This window comes from Zonotrichia leucophrys, chromosome 2, assembly GCF_028769735.1.
Source record: "Zonotrichia leucophrys gambelii isolate GWCS_2022_RI chromosome 2, RI_Zleu_2.0, whole genome shotgun sequence".
Lineage (NCBI taxonomy): Eukaryota > Metazoa > Chordata > Aves > Passeriformes > Passerellidae > Zonotrichia > Zonotrichia leucophrys.
Window position 1 is genome coordinate 28,472,600 of NC_088171.1, and position 20,166 is coordinate 28,492,765.

Genomic DNA, 20,166 nt, shown 5'->3' on the forward strand with positions numbered 1-20,166 from the left:
TTATCTTTAACATGTACTTTCAAAGTGAAAATAACACAAAGCAAACAGGTAGTCAGAGATATGTTCCCTTTCATCATGACAGCTGTAAAGAGATAAAAACCCCAAACCATTCTGTTTGTGTCAAAACTATGGAGGAAGGGCTCTGCCAAGTAGTAAGTGTTTAGCCAGAAACATGTCTGTTTCCTACAGAATGGAGAACTATCTCTAAAGCCCGTACTGATTTCAACTATTGCTTCTATTGTGGCAGGGGAAAAAAAACTCTGTCCAGCAGTCTTATAATATCCTTGCCTGCATGGGGCCTTATAAGTAAGTTTGAGAGCTGGAAGCATTGGATAAAAAATACTGCAGTTTAAGGTGCAAAATTCTAATTTGATAAAGAATCTCCATGCTAATTACAATTTACCAGTAATATTTCTCTTGAAAAAATTTACCAGTAATATTTCACTTGAAAATTTAGTTGCCAGATCTCAGTGGGACCTCTCAAAGCCACTCCAAAACCCTTTTCTTTCGACCTTTTCTGGCACATCCCCTGTTGTGTGATGATTCAGGTCAATGTGATTGGTTGCCACTACTATTTCAAACAACGTGAAAGGCAAAGATTTGGTGCTCTTTCTTTCTGTTTGTACAGTTGAAAGCTATGAGTATTTTTCACCGTGCATTTTTTTCTGCCTGGATCAATGTACAATTGAGCCAGATCCAAAAGTTAATAGCCAGTGAAATTACTAGTTAGACCTGAGCCTTCCAAATTTGGGATTTGCTGATGTTTTAAAGTGAGATACAAGCTCCATATTGATCCTGAGCATGCCAGGCACCTGTTCAAGGTATCGGACATGTACTGTTTTGTAGTTAAGAACTCACAAAATACCATGGTCAATCTTGCTGTACAATGGGTATCTCAGGAACCTTGAACAGTGATGGGCCAAAGATTCAGGTGGAGATCTACCAGAAGGATGTGGAATATGCCAGCTTTTGCCAGGAGCTTGACCATGCCTGGCTAGATAAGTAGAGCCAAGCCAGCTGTGATGTAGCAACTCACCATTACTTGAACTGGATAAATGAAAGCTAGAGACTGCTGCAAGCCAAGACTTCTAAAACTCCCAGAAAACAACAATAAATGGGCTGGCATTAGCCTGGTTAAAAATAAAGGAAGATTTTTCTTTTCTCCAACCACATGCTTGGTTGGGAAAAAGTTCTTTTCTGTGCTGATCATATGCTGGTCCCACTACCCAGTGCTGTGCACACCACAGGCAGATGGCCTTGGAGCTGCACCTGCTCTGGGTGGCTGCTGGAGGCAGCCTGTCTCCTCCCAGCCTCTGGAGCAGCCTGGCACCCTGCCCCAGCCTCATGATCACCCCAAGAGTCATAAGAACGTCTCTTCCTCATTCTCTCCCTCGAACCCTGACCCTGTGCTTGTCCTTGCACTGCAATACATGGTGTGAATCACAGAATTATCCCCAGCCTGATTCATTCCTGCGGCTGGGTCAAGATTCCCAAACCAGGCAGAGCTTCTTTCTGCTTTCCTTCTGAGCTGTGTCCCCTGTGCACAGATCTCATCCCTTTGGTGCTCACGCATCCCCATGGAGTCATCTCGAGCATTTCCAAGGACATCAGGTACTGGTTTTCGTGAACAAGAGGCAGACCCATGAAGAGAAACCATCACAATTTATTTCCAACGCACTTCATCTTTCTCTGGCAAATCTTGGGGAGAATATCTCACTCCCACGCCCTGATACGCATCCTCTGTACAAGCAACATTGTATAATGTGCAACATTGTATAATGTACAAACTGCACTCGCTTCGGGCACCTCTTTGTGCTGTCCTGCCACTGCTTTAGTCCCATGAGCATCTCCTTTCTCCCGGAGCACAAGGGGGAGAGGAACTTCCACCAGAGCTACCGAAGGGGACACAGAAAATAGCGATGCTGCCTCACAAGGTACCACGAAGCGGAGGACAGAAGGAGGGGGCGCTCATAGCTGCGGGCAGCACGGCAAACTAGTAATAGGACGAGAGAACATGGGTTTAACCTGACCGGGGGTTAGGCTGGACATTAGGAAGAATTTCTTCACAGGACGGGTGATTGGGGCACCGGGATGGACTGCCCTGGAAGGCACTGGAGTTACTGTCTCTGGAGGTGTTTAGGGAAACACCTCCTGTTTAGGTCACTGGACGTGACCCTTGGTGCCGTGGTCTAATTCACACCGTGGTTCGGTCGTAGGATAGACTTGACAACATTAGAGGGTTTTTCCAATGTAGATGATTCTGTTAATAGGATTCTGAACGCCGGGAACCAAGGAAATCCCGAATGGGATCCCTCTGTCCCCTTTAGACCCTCTGCCGCAAAGCGGGGATGCGCGACCTCCCTATTCCCATTTCCCCGACCCTTGGTCCCACTCCCGGATACGGGATCGCCCCGCACCCCTCGGGAGGGCGGTGTAAGCGCCATTCCCGAGCCTTGGGCCACCTGTTCCCTGGCACGGCCAGGAGCGCAGCCCCAGCCGGCTCCGCCCGCGGCCGGGCGGGACGGGACGGGCCCGGCTCCGCCCCGCGGCTGCGCACACGCCCGATCCGGGGCTCGGCGCCGGCAGCTGCGTCGCTCCCGGAGCCTCCGGTTCTGCCGCTGTGCCGTGCCCGGCCCGGCCCGGCCCGCGGAGCCGCGCCGCAGGTGGGGACGGGAGCGCGCTCCACGCTGGGCGGGGGCTGCGGGGCTGTGGGGCTGCGCGCCGGGCGGGGGGCGCTGCGGCTGCCCCTGGGCCTCGGCGGGGCCTGGGCAGGCCCGCGGCGGGCGGGGGGTGCCGGGGGCCTGAGCTGGGCCGGCCTTGCCTTGCCTTACCTGGCCTTGCCTTGCCTTGGCCCTTGCCTTGGCCTTTGCCTTGTCCCGTGCCCTGCCGTGCCGTGCCCCTGCCCCGGGACGGCTCCTGCGCCGAGACCACCCCAGGCCGAGCGGGGACGGTGGGCCGGCCGGGCAGCCCAGCAGCAGCCGAGCTCGCCGGGCCTTGGTCCAAGCCTGCCGGCTGTAAACTTCGCCATGTTTGTGAGAGCAGCTAGCGCTGACGGACGAGAAAATCCCTAAACCCCAGGATTTTTGAGTCCTGGAATTTTTGGCAGCGCCCGCCTTACCGCTCAGGCGGTGTCCGAGACGCGGCTCTGTAGCGGGGTCGGGGGAGGCAGCGCTGGTCGTGCCCAGCCGATCTGGCCAAGCCTGTGCTGCCAAGTCACTGCCTGGCCCTGCCGCGGCCTCTGCCTCGCAGGAGCTGCCGATGCTCGCGTTTAACGCGCAGCTGATGGGGCAGGCGGTGGTTGCGATTCGGAATCTTTCGCTGTATTGAAAAAGAAGTAGGTTTGTAATCTCAAGTTTATACGTGTGCATATAAAGGGTAAGAACATCAGCCTACCTTGCTGGAGAAGTATAACAATTTAATTTGACTCTGTGAAGTTTCACTGAGTTTATAAACAAAGTAGTTTCCTTTACGCTTGCATGCAGCTCAGGATGTGGCGGTTCAGTCTGTCTTGTGACGCTGTTTGGGTTTTGTCCACCTACTATTGTGCTGCAGTGCACGGCAAATTGAAGGGTGCGGTCGTAAACAAAAGCCACTTGTCACATTTTTAATTTACCGAACCCGTTTTAACAAACTGTGAATTCACGGAAATCCCAGCTAAGTTCGAGGGGATTGTACCATCAGTTGCAAGGGAGACTGCACCAAAGCAGAGCTGTTCGTGAAGTAGGATTTCTGACTTGGGTGACAGCATGGAAGTTGTGACATACGGAGATGTTATATTGTCGGAATTACTACTGTTTAGCCTCTAAGTGCTGGATAAAAGATCAACGTGTTTTTGATTTGTGGTCAACTGTAACAAGGTTCAGGCTTGGCTAGGGGAAAAAGCATGTTGGTGAATCTAATTTTGCTTGAAGATGCTTCTGTGTTTTCCTGTTTGTGAACTGAGATGTTTCTCCCTGATCTCTGGCACCATTAAATTCAAGTATTGAAGCACAGGTACAGTTGGCATTGAAGGATGCACCTGCTTTAGTACTTTAATTCAAATAAAGGATGTGCTCTTGAAAAGAGTTCCCATTCAGCCTTGCCTGCTGCACTTTGGTTCATGTCACAGTGTGATCAGGGAGTGTGTGAACTTTTCCTTCTGGAAGGAGCTAAAACTAGAAGGTGCATTTCAGTTGTCAGTGGGTGTTGGATGAAGTGGTGGCAGAACAGCACGATCCCTGAGCTTCCAGATCTGTAATTGTGACAGCTATTGCCTAAGCTGCAGCGCTCAGGTTCCGTAGCTTGAGGGCTGTAGGTCAGCTGCAAGGAGGAAAGTAAACAAAAACCCCATGTGAAATAATTGTCAACAGTGTCGACAGCTTTTTCAGGATTTTTTTTTTTCAATAGCTCAGTAGTTTTAATTTTCAGTTCAACAATTTCCATTATTGAATGGCTCCTAAACTTGGAGTATTTAAAAAGTGCTGTAGCAGCAGAAGGGTAAATAGCTTTCCTGCTTGCAAGGGTTTAATGACATAAGTGGAAAAAATAATCCCGCATATTTGCTGGGACAGTAACTGTGACTGGTTGGCATTTGTTGACTTACTTTCCTTCTCCCACATTCACCTAGGCTTTGTGGCAATGTAATGAATTAATGTTGTGTTTGCATTGCCATCAGTATTGAGGTATTTCTGTTCTGTCTTGAGTAGTTGGTTTAAAATATTCTGACTTATCTTCCTCTTTTCATCTTCCTTCTAGGGCTTCCTTTTAGTGAATGAGCATGATAATTCCTAGCTGCCACTCTAAAAATACCTCTTAATGGACAAAAAAAAAAAAAACAAACAGTGAAGTTTTGCATATTCTTTTTTAATCAATTGATTGATCAATTGATTAGTCAGTCAATTTTGATCAAAAAACTGATTGAGTGATTGCTGTCTCTGTGTGTTAAGTAACCAAAAAGGGTTAAATGGGTTATGTGGATCAGCTGAACAACTAAGTGCCATTGCTGTAGAGGTTTATTTTTTTTTCTCTTGGTGGTTTTTTCCCACATGTTCCAAACTGGAGTGTTCCTGCTTACTGCACTTTTTCACAGACTTTAGTTTCAAATGTTCTGTGTTTCAAGAGATTTTCAGTGTCATGGCTGAAAAGGTACAGTAATGAGGAAAAATTAAAATACACACAGGTGACAAAAATGGTTTTTTGAGTGATACTCTTTTTTAAGCAGGTCTTTTTAAATGCTGTATATTGGCAGCTGCTATGTTTAAGTAACTCCCATTTTTCACTTGACTTCCCTGGGAACTAATCCTCTTTTGAATTAAAGGGAGGCATCAGTTTAAATACCAGGTGATCTATATTTCTAGCTTGGAAACTAACAGCCAATCCTATGTTCTCAAAACAAGTTCAGGCTAAAAAATTTACTAAAATTAGGTCTGTCGTGTGTAGAATTTACTCAAAATTGCTTTCTATGGCTCAGTGCTGATTTTGTTTTTTTTTTTAATACAAAGATTAGTGTGTTGTGTTAAAGCCTGTGCAGTAACATTCCTTTGAGAAACTGTTGCATCCTTTGCCTGCAGTTGTACTGTTCTGACTTTAAAGCCTCTCACTGACCCTCTTTCATCCTGTGCATATTGGGGAATCTGAACAAAGCTCCCAGTTAATTCAGGTTCTTTACAGTTTGGGATTGACTCCAGCTTGACCAGGCCTTAGTGCTTTGTGGATCCTAAGGAGTCTGAACAAAGGAGAACTGAGCCTTGTCAGACTGTGGCCACTCTGTAACAGTTACCCGGTGCAGAGGAATAAATGCAAGCCATGTTTGAATCATTGTCCCTGAAAACATCCTTCTGACTTTGTTTTAGACATGGGAAAATCACTTTCTCACCTGCCTATGCATACATGCAAGGAAGATGGCTATGATGGAAGCTCAGTGTCTGATAACGTGAGGAATGGTTTAGTTCACTCGGAAGTGCACAATGAGGACAGCAGATGTGGAGATGTGTCACAGTTTCCCTATGTGGAATTTACAGGAAGGGACAGTGTCACCTGCCCAACCTGCCAGGGAACAGGGAGAATTCCACGAGGTAAGTTTCTTTGTTTATTATTTTATTTTTTTTAACCTATAAATTTACATCATAACCATATGCAGTTGTAATAATGCATAACAAATAGCTTTTCAAGTCAAGATGAAGTTTTGTCGTCTTTTTGACTTTTTTTTCTGCACTAAGCATTTTGTTACACTAGATGAATATAACAAATTGGGTCAACTGTTACACCTTGGCTGTTACAACTTGGATCTCCTCTTGTCTGTGCAATGCAACTGTTTCTTCCTCCTCAGGTTTGAATCCACCCATAACCCTAGATCTTGCAAGTTAAATTAGCAAACCTTTAGTTTCATGACATTTTATTGCATTTTTTGCTTTTGACTACCTATTCTAAACTATTTGAATCAATAGATAACTGCAAAAATGGCTGCAAGTACAGAGATGGAAAAGTAGACCTGGGCTGCAGCACCTCTTCCTGATTTATAGTGAATTCTTTTGCCCTCACTGCTCCCAGTGTCTCTTGTTTTCCTTTACCCTGCTTTTGTCCCACTGGTGCTTGCTAGGTGGATAACTCCCGCTTGGAGTTGAAAATATATAGGTTCTTTGGCTGCCTTGGAAAGGAGTAGGCTACACAGCATTAGTCTCCATACCTAACTGTTTTGTTTGCTTTGCCCTCATCCTTTTCTTTTCCTCTTGGTAAAACATGCTGTTTTGTTATGCTTCTGTCCTAAATGAAAAGCTCCCTCAATATTTATGAAGAGACTTGTGGAAGGAGAACAGGGGATATCTGAAACCTGGCAGAAGGAGAGCCAAGTGGGCCAAGGCACAGCATTTTGCTTCATCTGTGAGATTTTCCCTTTGACTGGGGAAGAGCTGATGACATGATTTCATGTTAGAGTTTCCTTTGCCAGACCTCTTACCCAAAATAGATTATTGGGTGTAAAAGCTCTTGGAACTGATTTTGAGCAGCAGCTCAGGAAACTTGAGTGATATCTGTGCCATGTTGTCCTTCTACACGTGCTTCAGTGGGATTAGGTTATGGCACAGCTCACAAACACTTGTGTCTCACCTTTGTAGAAGGACCAGGGAGCACAGAATATTTCAGTGGTTGCAAATACCACAGGAGATTTGTGTTTTAGCTGTTAAACTTTCTACTACAATGTATTCTTGGAGTACCTCTGAATTAATCAAATTTCACGCCTTGAAAAGCTATGAAACTAAAAATTGCCTTAGCCAGAAAGGGTAAAAAAGTTTGTTCTGTTAACTTGTTAACTTGAAATACTTGTTAATATCAATAGCACGTTTTACTCAAAGTGCAGAAATAGCCAAATTTCCATGTTCAAAAGCTTCTTATTTTCACTGTAGAATCCTTGGATGCAGTACTTAATAAAATAATTAACTAACATTTATTTCAAGATTTTGCAGTAACTATAAAAACATGCACGTTTTGTATACATTCTAATGAAATAGTGTGGTTGAACTTAAAATGAGTTATTAGAGCTAAGAAGATTGTGTTTGTAATCATTCCTTAGTATTTTAGAGAAGAAAAAATGTCACATTTTGGGGTCATTTGAGGAGAGAGGGGAAAAATCAAGAATGACAGCATGACTAGTAGGACTATAATTAATAGGTGATATGATGGCTATACTATAATAAATCCATGAAATTACGTTTTGTTACTTGAACAGCTTTAGTTTTTAGTATGATGTATGAAAGGAGTACTGTGATATTTTCTTAAAGGTTGAAGACGCTTCACTGAAGTAGAGATGAAAATGTGTTTTAAATTGGTAGAGGCCTTTTAGAATGTTGATGTTTTGCATGCTACTGTATGCTTGGTTAGCATGTTTTGCTTAGCTTAGTGATTCAGCAGGGACTCATTGCCAAGTGCTTGGTTAGCTAAGTGATGATATGACCAAATTCTGCACTTGGCTTAAAAATTGCAAATTTGGCCTTGAGGCCTCTGTTCTCATACAGTTCCACAACAAACAGCAAAAGCTCTACTGGCAGATGTAGTACACATATTTTTAACCACTCATCTGTGCATGTGCTCTTTACTTCTGCTGTTAAAAAAATAAACCCTATAAAAATGCTGTCCAGTGACATAAGTTTCATGGAGAAATTCCAGTAGATATTTATTTTGACTCCCAGGGTGCTCAGCAGCACCATGATAAGTATGGTTTTATATACTTCTGATTTTCAGAATGCAGTGTATGCATAGCTTGTGTTGCCCAGATCACCTGTATTGTTAGCTTTGGTTGTTTCAGTTTGGGCTTGTTGTTTGTTGGGCTTTTTTTAACCAAAACTAACTTCTGCTTTTTCAGAAGAGTACATGCAGAATGCCTTCTGGATCAGTTCTTACTGCCCAAGCTTCTGAACGTTTTGTCCCATGAGTTCATATGGTCTGGCATAAATAGCTCAGAGCTGTTCTGCATCTCTTTTTCTCCAGGAAGTGGTGCCAGAGGAAATACTGCCTCTGGTCATGTGTGCAGCACAGAGACAGAATTTATTGCTGTTTTGGTCCTTGTGGACTTGGTGTTTTTTCATCTTGATGTTGTGTAAGCCATGCTCTATTTCAGAAAGTGACATCAGCTACAGTAGCATTCGACCTGGGTCCTTATCTGGAATTTAAATGTTTGTCTTTAGTGTTTATTCTTTAGTGCCACTAAGTTGTAACGGTTACTCTTTGTTTAAAAGAGCTTCAACAACACTTATTCTTTGTTTGAATTCTGAAAGGGTGTTTTTGTTTCCAGGGCAGGAAAATCAGCTGGTAGCCTTAATTCCATACAGTGATCAGAGACTGAGGCCAAGAAGAACGTAAGTCAATAGCTGTTTGTGATACCTGAATCTACAGTTAATTATTCTCTTCTAGTTAAAATTCAACAATTCAAAGGGGATAGCAATGAGAAGAATCAAACAAAAAATCACTGGAATGCTTTCTTGCATTCATTATTGGAAGAACAGGGCTTGTGAGTAATATCAGCCTTAACCTCTAACTCTTGGTGAGTTATTTATTAACAGGTGTGCATACTTCCATCACAGTACATCTTGGCTAAGCACAGAGCTAAGGAATACTGTATGACCTATCCATGTTTACAGTAATGATGTGAGTAGGTCTTAATCTCTGTAACATCCTAATTGATCTAAGCAGATCTTCACTGTTAGAGTTTGAGTTAATCAGTATCGTCTTTGAGCCACTACTACAAAATAGGTCACCTTCAATTAATTAGCAACATTCTGGTTTTTGCACTAGAACAATCAACAATTTATGATACATAATTATATTTAATTTTACCATAGAATAACAGCCTATTTAATTTTTTTTTCTAGGATCTGCTTAGGGGGGTTCACTACAATCCTCAGGGCTTCTTGTTCTGACATGTTTTGGTTTTTACTTCTTTTTTTCTTTTTAATGTTTTGATATTTTTGTAGTAAACAGAAATGAGTGTCAGGTAAAAGAAATATATTAGCTTCACGTGATACTATTCTGGATAATGTATCTGATGTAATGGTAGTAAAAATATGGGACATATTACTTTACCGTTCAAATCTTGACAAAATTGGAGCTGAAGTAGATCCTTTTATTTGTGGAGGGTTTTTTATTATCTCTCACACCACTACCAGCACCCCACCCTCCTATGCACACACACACATACACACACACAAAGCCACACCCACACAAACACACCCTTTTCTGTGAATTTCCTGCTCCTTAGCTGCAGTCCTAACACTTTCCCTGGAAGTCAGTATTCTGTGTCATAAGAGTTTTATTTTGTGTTCTGCGTGGTTTTTGTGAGACTTCCACAAAATGATGGAAGTTGTGCCATAAATAAATGTTAAGAGGAAGTGGATTTGTTTCAAAGCACATAAATATTTACTTCTTCCGTTTTCCTTTGCAAGTTACAATTGTTGGGGTAACCACATGATTTGAAATGTGGTTTCTGATATTTATGCAAGAGTAACAACTGTTTAAGACATAGCTGTGAAGTGCAGCACAGGATTTTTTCCTTTTTTGAAGCTAATGGAAGCTAGAAATAGACTGAATTAATTGTATTCACTAGTCCTGCTCCTTATCACTTAAAATAGCATGTCATTGTTTTTTAATGTGCTTTTGACTCTGAATTGTCTTTTTTTTCTCCTCCAGAAAGCTCTATGTGACTGCTTCTGTAACTGTGTGTTTGCTGCTCTCTGGGCTGGCTGTGTTTTTCTTGTTTCCTCGCTCGATTGATGTTCAGTACATTGGTGTGAAGTCAGTTTATGTCACTTACGAACAGGAAAGGAGGATAATCTATCTCAATATTACGGTAAGTCTGACTTTTTGGGTGTTTGGAATGCATGAATGCAACAGAAGGTACTGCTTTGAGAGTTTAATGTAGAAACTGTGGTCTGGCTGAAGAGCTTAGTTGGTGCCTTAAGAACTAGAGTCGGTGACCAGTTTGAAAAATGTAACTGAGCCTGCTGGGGCTGGTTCCTGTAGCTGTAACTAATAGAGATGTAGTTGCAAGCTGACACTGGGTATTCTGTTTTCAAGGGAATAGTAACTTTGGAGTTCTCAGTGTTACTTCTGGAATATGTCTGAATTGTAGTGTTGTGTATGTAGGAATGCTGTTTGCTACTGCCCTGGTATTTTGCCTCTGTCAGAGTTGGTGTTGAGGAAAAATATTTTTTTATCCACCTTAAAACTTAGAGGAGCTCTTTCCACATAGTTCTTGATTTCTTCATAATGACCTTCATACAGGTTTGCCTAAAGACTTTTGGTGGAGTTCTTAATTTTAAATAAAGCAAAGCTGCCATGGGAGAAAGAGGTCCTTTGATAGCTACATTTCCTGGAAGGAATAATTGAGGATAGGAAGAAATGCAGTATCTTAAGTGGAGGGTTGTTACCACGAAAGTTGTGCAGAATTTTGTGTTACTCAATATTTTCACTAAACAAACTCAGAAGTGATGGTGACCCTGCTCCTGTCTGCAGTCCTCACAGGCAGGAAAATCTGCTTGCAGAATGTCTGATATTGCTGTCCCATGCACAAGATGGAAAATGCTTGCTCATGGAGATACACAGAATGGATTAGTGTTACTGTTTTGTGTTTGATTTTTCAGAACACACTTAATATAACGAATAACAACTACTACTCTGTTGAAGTGGCAAATATCACAGCCCAAGTTCAGTTTTCAAAAACAGTTATTGGCAAAGCACGGTTAAACAACATCACCAACATTGGTCCACTGGATATGAAACAGGTAAATAGCTTAGGCTTTCAAAGTTAAACATGTGTTAATCTTCATATATAAACCTACTTAGTGATGTTTTCATTGATTTTTTTATTGTGTTTTTTTTTTTTTTTAGATTGATTATATGGTGCCCACAGTCATACAAGATGAAATGAGCTACATGTAGTAAGTGTACTCACTTTTAAATATCACATGAATCTTATTAAAAGTTGCGGTGCTGTTAAAAACAACTTTTTCCAAAGTTAGCAGGAATCTGTTTGAAGGGATGCTGTATTACAGTGACCTTAGATGGTCACTGTGGTGAGAGAAGGACGAGAATTTTGTTTTTTGATTAGAAGGCTTGATTTATTTATATAAGATATATAATACATTATAACTATACTAAAAAGAATAAGAAGAGAAGTTGCAGAGAGCTGCTAAGCTAAGAATAGAATAGAAAGAAAGAATAACAAAGTTTTGTGTTTAGGGAATCTGTCTCTGAGCTGCTCTTGTGATTGGTCTTTAATGGTACACATGGAAGATGAGCCAATCACAGGGACACTTGTTACATTTCACAGCAGCTGATAACAATTGTTTACATTTTTCTTCTGGGGCTCTGCTTCCCAGAAGATGGACAAATGTGAAAGAAAGGATTTCTATGAAAAAATGTCTGCGACAATGCTGGGGCATTTTCTTTAAGTTTAGTAGTACTGAAAGATAGGCAAACCACAATTGCTTGATTAGTTTCATATAGTGGGTTGCTGTACCTGACTATATACCCTTTAAATGGTATCTCTGTTATTTTAGGGCTTGGCGCTAGTTAGGACAGCTGCTTTAAGGGTGGAAGTGCAGGTGTGTTCCCCTAACAAGTTCTCTAGTAACTTTCCCACAATTTTGTCTGCAGTAGAAGGAAATTTGTATTTAGTGGTATACAAATTAGAGGCTTCTCTTCACATGTTGTGTACACAGTAAGTAGTGTTTACAGCCTGCCCTTTGAGTGGCTTTATTCATAGCTCCTGAAAGTTCATTTGTCCAACAGACAAATTATCTCTTGGTCACAAACCCCAGTTTTAGTTCTCTTACACTGAAAGCTTACATTGATAATGAAAAACCTCCTTATCTCTTGGTCACAAACCTCCATTTTAGTTCTCTTGCACTGAAATTCAGACTGAACAGAAAGAGTTAACTATTGAGGTTTCAGGTCTGTGTGCAGTTCTAATGGATGCCAGCCTCTTTGGGATGGGAGAAAACCTTGTTGCTTTCAGTTGTTGAAATTAAGTGAAATAGATGTGAAATGCTGAAAGGCACAGACTTCAACAGAAAACGTTGAACCTCTGTCACCTTTTAAAATTCTGTAAGTTAGCTTTATGTAAACACAGAATCTTATCAATCTGCTCACACTTTGGGTGCATGAGGAATAAATAAACTTCATAAATAGCCTTCATAGAGCTCATGATAATGCTGTATTTCCTTACAATTTGGATAAGTTGAGTTTACGGACTCTTTATATTTTATTTTTGTTAGTTCAGGGGGAAAGAATGACAAAGGCATGTAAATATTAGTAGGCTGGCTGCCAAGCAGTCTTACTGCAGTGATCACGTACTTTTCATTCTAGAGCTGATAAAGAGCAATGATTTACAAAGCAGGGATTAAAAATATGCACTTACATGGTGCTCTTTATGGCTGGTATATAGGCATGTGTCAGAAGATGAAAGTCTGAAAAGGGTGTCTTGCAAGAGAACAATAACCTTGACTTTGGAATATCTGTATGTTGGTTAAAGGTTATGTTGCGTAATATAGAAGTGGATGAGTTCAAAAAATAGGTGACGAAGTGATCCTGACAGGCTTCAAAGGTGGTGGCTCAGATTAACCTTGGTTAGCTTCTGGAAGATGGAATGAACACTTTCTGAGAACGCTTCTGTTGTGTCCTCAGCATTACATGAAAGCAAACACTTGTGAAGACAGTACTTGTGAAAGACTGTGTATGTAGCAGTGGTCCAGGTACAGTCACTGTGATGGAGTCACTGGCAAATTATACTGTTGCCATTGCCAGCAACTCTGTAGTCTCTATATACAGACGGCAGAATTTCCCAGTTGAAGCCACAAGTCTTGCTTTTCAGATAATTACCCTAGAAAAGTTTGATATAAATCTAACAATTGTTCTTCTTTTTTGCAGTGACTTCTGTACTTTACCATCTATCAAAGTACATAACATAGTAGTGATGATGCAGTAAGTATGGTAGTCTTCTTATGTGTAAAAAACAACTTCAGAAGCCATGTAATTCTCATTAAAATAATACTCACATATTTAATCCAAAAGGTTTTGCATCATAAAAAAAATGAAGTCAAGTTGCTTTTTTAGTGTAATAGCTTTATAGTTACAGAAAGTGAACTGTGTCTTTTGACAGGTTCTGGTGGTGTAAAGACTGGATTGACAATCATTGTTACTGTATCTGCTGTGCAGCTGGGCTGTAGCCATGGAGCTACTGGTGTCTCAAAAACTTTAAAATTACTTTGTGTATCAGCCATGGTTCAAAACTTGCTGAGAACTTTGGTCTTGAAGGAGTTTATGGTTTTAGTACTCTGTCAGAGACTGCTTTGTGACAGTGCTTTTTTGTGATTTTGCATAAATTTCAGAATAGTGGGGTCCTTTGTTGGTGAGGGAATGGGGCATGTCTTTACAGTAGATGTAGCATGGCTTGTAGTTTGTTTAATCATTTGCTTTCTTATCACAAACAAGAAATATTATTTGTAATGGTAGATTTTACAAGTAAACCTCAGCTTTAGCATCTTTAGGAAAAGGAACCAGATGTCTGTCATGGAGAAAATCTATAGTGGTAAATCAGTAATGTTCTTAAATGTATTTAAAACATGTTTTATTCCGAAACCTTTTCCTTAATAACCTTAGTAATATAAACACAGTGATTTTTAGAATAGGAAACTCAAAATCTCTTCTCTTCTGTCTTTTTAAGAGTGACAGTGACAACCTCGTACTTAGGCCACCCTGAGCAAATATCCCAGGAGAGATACCAGTATGTGGACTGTGGAGGAAACACGACCTACCAGCTGGGCCAGTCAGAATATTTAAATGTCCTTCAGCCTCCACAGTAAAAGCACCTGTTGGTTGGTGTGGAATGGCTGCAGTTGGTGCTTGCAGAGATCCTTTGGACAGAACTGGTGTTCCATGGAGCAGAGAGTACATGTGATGTACAGCCTAGCAAACGTGGAGATCTGTACACTTTAGATGCAAGGAGGGAAAGGTGCAAATTGTAAATAGGTGCACTTGTTAAATGTTGTGTTTTCCCCTTCTGTTTGCTTTCTGTTACTGTAAGCACTTCTGTCAAGTTGTGTGGTGGGGGGGAGAGGGGGAATATCAGATTCTTGAACAGAACCGGGACTTTTCCTTACAGTGTGGTACATCAACGTAGAGTAACTGTGTGTATGTCTGTGTTTAGGTGAAATGTGTCACTAACGAGCATTTTTAAAAAGTAATACTCATAAATTTTCAGTTTATACTTCAGTTCTTGATATTTGACTATTGAAAACAGAATGTTACTACTTAAATAACAAGATTACTTTGAGGTGTCTGGGTATGAAATTTCTAGTAGTGACCCAGTGGTAGTAGCTCTTTATTTTGGGATTCTACACTTTATTTGCTATCCATGATTAGAGGTGACATGCAGTCTATGAAAGCCAGGAAAGCTCTCTTGGATGACACTATAGTTGAATGTCCAGTTTCTAGAATCTGGCATCTTTTCATTCATATTCCCTCTTGGTACCTATGGGATGCTATGAGGAGAATATATATTGTTAGATTCAAAGCTGGCTTTAAAAACTAAACGAGAAACAACCCCCACAACAATTACTGACAAAAGAAAAATACAAGACTCTAGAAAACAAACAAGACTTTACCAGTCTGTTTTTTAGTAAGCTTTTTAGAACAGGAATTAAAATCAAGATTGCGCAGCTGGAACTAGGTGGGAAACTTTGAGCATGGGTTTGGAGAGCTTGGTGTAAATTTTTGTGATTTTTACTGTTTTAATATATTCTGTACCTAAGCGACTTTTAAGTGTTACTACGTTGGGTTGTGTTCATTTCTGGCACAGGCTCAGCAGGCAAATGCTGTAGTTACCTGTACCTCCAGAGCACTCAACGGTCACATCCAAGTTCTGTAAGGGAAGATGGAGCAATTCTTTCTGTAGGAGTACAGGCTGATGGAATTGTGAGATGACTGACTGACAGCACAAAATAGTTTCTGTAGCACAGTTTGCACATGCCAATTTCTGGGGTAATTGTCAATTGTGATGATTATAAACTTTGGGTCCAAAGTTGTTTGACTCCTAAAGGCTGACTGTTCTGAGGGTTAACTTTTTAATTAGCTAGATCAGGATTGTTTTATTTCTGAATTAGGTGAGATGCAGCTGTAAGAAGATACTGTTGAAACTGTTGCATTGTAATGAAAAATGTATTTTTTAAAATAGGTATTACTGGTTTTGTGCTGCCTATCTCCTGGAAAAAAGCTACACAAAATGAATTGGCAATAAACACACTAGAAAAAGGCTTCTTACCACTAACAATCTGTGATGCTCCAGTACTTCAGTGAAGATACACGTCTACATTATTCTCTTCTTTGCTGGCCTCTCTTAGATGGACCTAAGGGGGTGGGTGGGGAAAAAATGTGGGTGATGTAAGACTGATTTAAGAGACATTAAGTAACCATAATAAACCCCTCCCCCATCCTCTATGTCAATTGCTCTGAGCACTTGCTCTAGACTCTGTGAAAACCTTTGGAACCTCTACTGTCATATAGTTGTTGTCATATTGATATATGACAACATGTAGTTGTTGATAAGATGATGACTTCATCTTTTACCTTTAGAGAACTTCTGTAACTGGAGTAGTCAGTTGAGATGACTTATTGTAGTTAGATTCTGAAGATTATTCTTGATTTTGGGCCCTTAAAAGTAAACATTCTTTATTACAGCTCACAGTCATGAGGGAAACTAGTCCACAGCTGACTCTCCTTTCTAGAGTTTAGGTGAGGTTCAGTCCTGTAGCTGCTAAAATGCATTTATAAGCTTGTCTGATAGCCTGCAAAGATACAGGTAATAACTAAAGACCAGGAGAGTGGGGAGCTGGCTGGAAGCAGAGAGGTGAACTCATGATAGCTGGTGTAGAAAGATATGCTGATGAGAGCAAGTAGGGAGAGAATTCTGGTTTAAATATATCAGAACTGAAGTCTGCCAGCCAGTGATACAGGCTCTTTTCCTCTAGGCTTAAATATCTACACACTGGAGTGTTATTTTTGTTTGGGGGTTGTTTGTGGATTTTGAAATAAAAAAAGAAGAAAACAGCTGTAGGCAGATAGTAATATTGATTTAAAACAAATTTTTCTTCCAAGGATGAAAAGTAATCTAAAATAACTGTAATAGCACAATGATCAAATTATTTGGTGACAATAGTGAATGCTGCTTTTGCACAAGCGTGGCAGGGGGAAGTTACACTTTATGCAGTGTTGAGACTCAAACTGGCTTTTGAAATTTTGGTGTACATGTTGAGCTAAATCAATACTTAAATCTGTGATTGTTAACTTTGCATGAAGTGCTTGGAATTCTCTGATTTAAATTAAATAATTGAGTGGAGTTATTCTTTCCATGTATGTGTCAGAAGAGAGAGGATAAAACTCAGTTTATTTCATCTAGAATATCTAAACATCAATTTGTGATAGACTTACTGAATGATGAAGAGTTCTCATCTTAAGAAACAAACTGTGGATTAAAAATCCCACTGAATTCACAAATTAAGTCAGTGATGGGAGAATAAAAGGCTGAAGGTTCTAAGTGCTAGAATTCCCTTGCACAGCTGTCAGCATATTACTAACCAAATAAGGCAAGTATTTCAATTTATCTACTGATTTTAATATAGCATTTCATCAGATAAACAGGTAAACATCGGTGTGAATATTTAACTTGTACTTGCTTTATATGACCAAGCTTGGAAACATACTAAGGGAGCAAGGGAACTCATTATTAACTTCTATAACTTTGTAAACAAGGTATCAGTATAGATCCAAGTGCCAGACCTTTTGTTTTTCAGATTCATTTTATCTTGATCTTAAAATAAAAAAGGCAAATCTTTCAGTTCAGTTGTAAATCAATAAATACAATTCTCTCCAGAAAGTCGAATTGAAAAAGTAAAACTTTTTCCAGTTTTTTCTTTTGTGTGTCTTCTGAAGTGATTCATATTTCACTTGTAACTTCCTCTGGTCTTCACACACTATCAAATACCTTTGTGCTGATATTGCAGTGTGTTTATTTCTAGTAGAATTCTTTTCACTTGAATACTTTGTAGCAATTCCTTTGCCAATTCCTGTTGCACTTTAAAATGGAAGCTCTGATAGTTATTTCTTAAAACAGTAAGAAATATAGTCTGGATGTTGCACTGTAATGGCACTATTGAAAATCAGCTTAATGTATTCTGTTTAAAATAACTATAAAATTTCAAAAATATAACTGAAGTATGAAACACTTAAATGCATTAAAATGTTGACTATTTGACCGTTGGAGAACAAAGTTATTGTACATTTCAAATATACTGCTTTAAAAATATAAGAATTAATAAATAACCATCCAAGATCCAAACCATCAAAGATCTAATCATCAAATATCTATTTGGAGAGTTTTAAAGGGAAGCACTCTTATTAAAAGATGAAATACCTGACATTCCTGAATTCCTGGTGTGGGAAAAAGCCTGTAGAAGTTCATTCATCATTTCTTTACTCATCTCAATTTCAAAGAGATGGTTGCTTAATTCCTAACCTTTTGTGAAGACAAACCATAAGTATCTTTTTCCTCTGTGGTGTAACTTTGAAGTTCTTTATGCACTTCTGATGTGTGCATGACCTTGATATTAACATTGTAGTGTTTATATTTTGCAGCCTGCTGTTGGCAGTGTTGAGTACATGTTTTAGTTGACTTTGCTTCAAGTTGTCCTTGCAGTTCTGCAAGTGAAAATCTTTTTTCATAGTAGTGCATTGCAAACGTGTCTGGGCTTTTTAGCATGTGGTTTATGAAGGGAACCATTTAAACACCAAACCTTGAAGTGCTTGGGTTGAACTATGAGGGTCTTTAACCTGACTGAAGAGCTGTGCCCTCATGATGGAAAGGATAGTGCTTGGGGTGTTATGAGAGAAATTTCTATATTCAGGGAGTGTCAAAAGAGAACTAGTGTTATTTCTCATTCAGCATTTAAGGTTTCCCTTTTTTTTTGAGGGGTGGTAGTTTTGTTTTTGTTTTTCTTCCCAACCCCCTAATCTGTAGCAAGACATCTGTCTGTTCCCTTCTGAAATGGGTGACTTGTTCCAGAGTTGGGCAGCTGCAGGAAGCTTCACATCAGCTGAAGTGCACTTGTAGAGTTAAGAGATGAGAAAAACCAGTAATGGTACCTCTAAGAACTAAGAACTAATTTTTTTTACTTGCCTGTTTAACAAAATGCCACAACCCTAGCAATACTTCCAGGTTTTTCACTACTGAAAGGGAAGGATAAATAATGCACGTGCAACCAATATACTTCAGCAGTGGACTAATTGCAACCAGCAAAATATTTTTTAGTGATGGCACTGGTCACACCAAAAAGTCTCATTCTTTTCCTTTTGGCCCAGGGAAGGAGGAGAAATAGATCTCAGCCAAAAGATGTTGTGAACAATTATTTGGCAGTGGCAAACACCCAGAGTTTGTTCCACTTAGAAGTCACCTTCCTGTTTTGTTTAGCTCTGGAATTGTAATCATTACCAGAGGGGTGTTTTGGGGTAGTTCTACTACCTACAGCTTTTGCCATGTAAATGTGCTTTTCCATGGGTAGGCAGGACTGTTGGCCAGGAAAACCAGTCTGCATGGGATCTGCACACTTCATGTGGATTGCCCTCCGGTCTAGTGGGAGTAACATCCTGATCCTCATGCTCTCCTCCAGCCATCACAAAGGTCCTACAACTTGGATGCATGTATTTCCTGGGGACTGGAACTGCTTTTGCTTTGCATGGGCAGGGATGTTTAGTACCACACATGTAAGTGTATTATGGTGCCTGAGTATTTTGGGTCTGACTGACTGTGATTTAGTTCTTTTGTTTGTTTTAAGGAAGCAAATTTAACTGCTGTTAACATCCAATGTACAGAGTGTGCATATAATAGCTTGAGATATGTATAGAAATACTAATGAGTGATAACTATTTTTGTAACTTAAGATGTTCTTGTAAGTGTGTAGCAAACAATCTATCCAGTAAAGCATGATAAAAACTCTAGAAGTCAAAGAGTATTTTGGAATGACATGTAGGACACAGAAGCTATGTTAATGTAAGCTAACTGGGGCACAAGGGATCTTGTTATTCAGAGGTTCAAAATCTGGATCTAACTTCATTATGAATATGTTTCTAGGCAAGATTGTTTGACTCAAAGAATGATATTAAATTTTCTATTTAAAATGCTTGGATCACTTTTTTTTTTTTTTAACTGACTTAGTATTTTTCTCCCCTTCTTTCCTGTATCCCACAGGTTTTCTCTCTATCTCACCATATTTTTCCACTAGCTTTTATGTATTTTCAAGGATATGACTTCAATTTTTGTAACTTGGCATTCCATGATGTGAAGACTTTGCAATCTACTTTTTTTATACTATGTTTTATTGTGTTAAGTCTGTAATAAACTTGAGTATCTGAAAGCTGAACACCATATGTGAATGAATTAGTGTGTCTCACTAAGCTACTGAAGTAACTGAGTCCAAACTTGGGCTGTTGTGATGGTTTGGCCCCTGCCACCAGGTGAGCCCCCACGCCGTTGCTCATATGCTCTTCCCTCCCAGTAGAATGGTAGAAAGAACTGGGACAAGCAAGAAAACTGGGAAAAGCAAGAAAACTTGGGTCAGGATGAAGACATTTTAATATGAGAAGCAAAGC

General features: G+C 40.2%; 1 protein-coding gene across 1 annotated transcript; it reads left to right on the top strand.

The window, feature by feature from the left end:
- Positions 1-2,545: 2,545 nt before the first annotated feature.
- Positions 2,546-19,937, top strand: TMEM106B (transmembrane protein 106B). The gene is made up of 8 exons (XM_064704400.1): positions 2,546-2,663; positions 5,832-6,053; positions 8,765-8,828; positions 10,156-10,315; positions 11,109-11,249; positions 11,356-11,405; positions 13,396-13,449; positions 14,192-19,937. The coding sequence occupies exons 2-8, from the start codon at positions 5,834-5,836 to the stop codon at positions 14,328-14,330; spliced, it is 828 nt and encodes a 275-aa protein (XP_064560470.1). The 5' UTR covers positions 2,546-2,663; positions 5,832-5,833; the 3' UTR covers positions 14,331-19,937.
- The last annotated feature ends 229 nt before the right edge of the window (positions 19,938-20,166 follow it).

Coding starts and splice junctions, on each gene's coding strand:
- TMEM106B (XM_064704400.1), top strand. CDS start 5,834: ATGGGAAAATCACTTTCTCACCTGCCTATGCATACATGCAAGGAAGAT. Junction 6,054..8,764: donor AACAGGGAGAATTCCACGAG/GTAAGTTTCTTT, acceptor TTTTGTTTCCAG/GGCAGGAAAATCAGCTGGTA. Junction 8,829..10,155: donor AGACTGAGGCCAAGAAGAAC/GTAAGTCAATAG, acceptor TTTCTCCTCCAG/AAAGCTCTATGTGACTGCTT.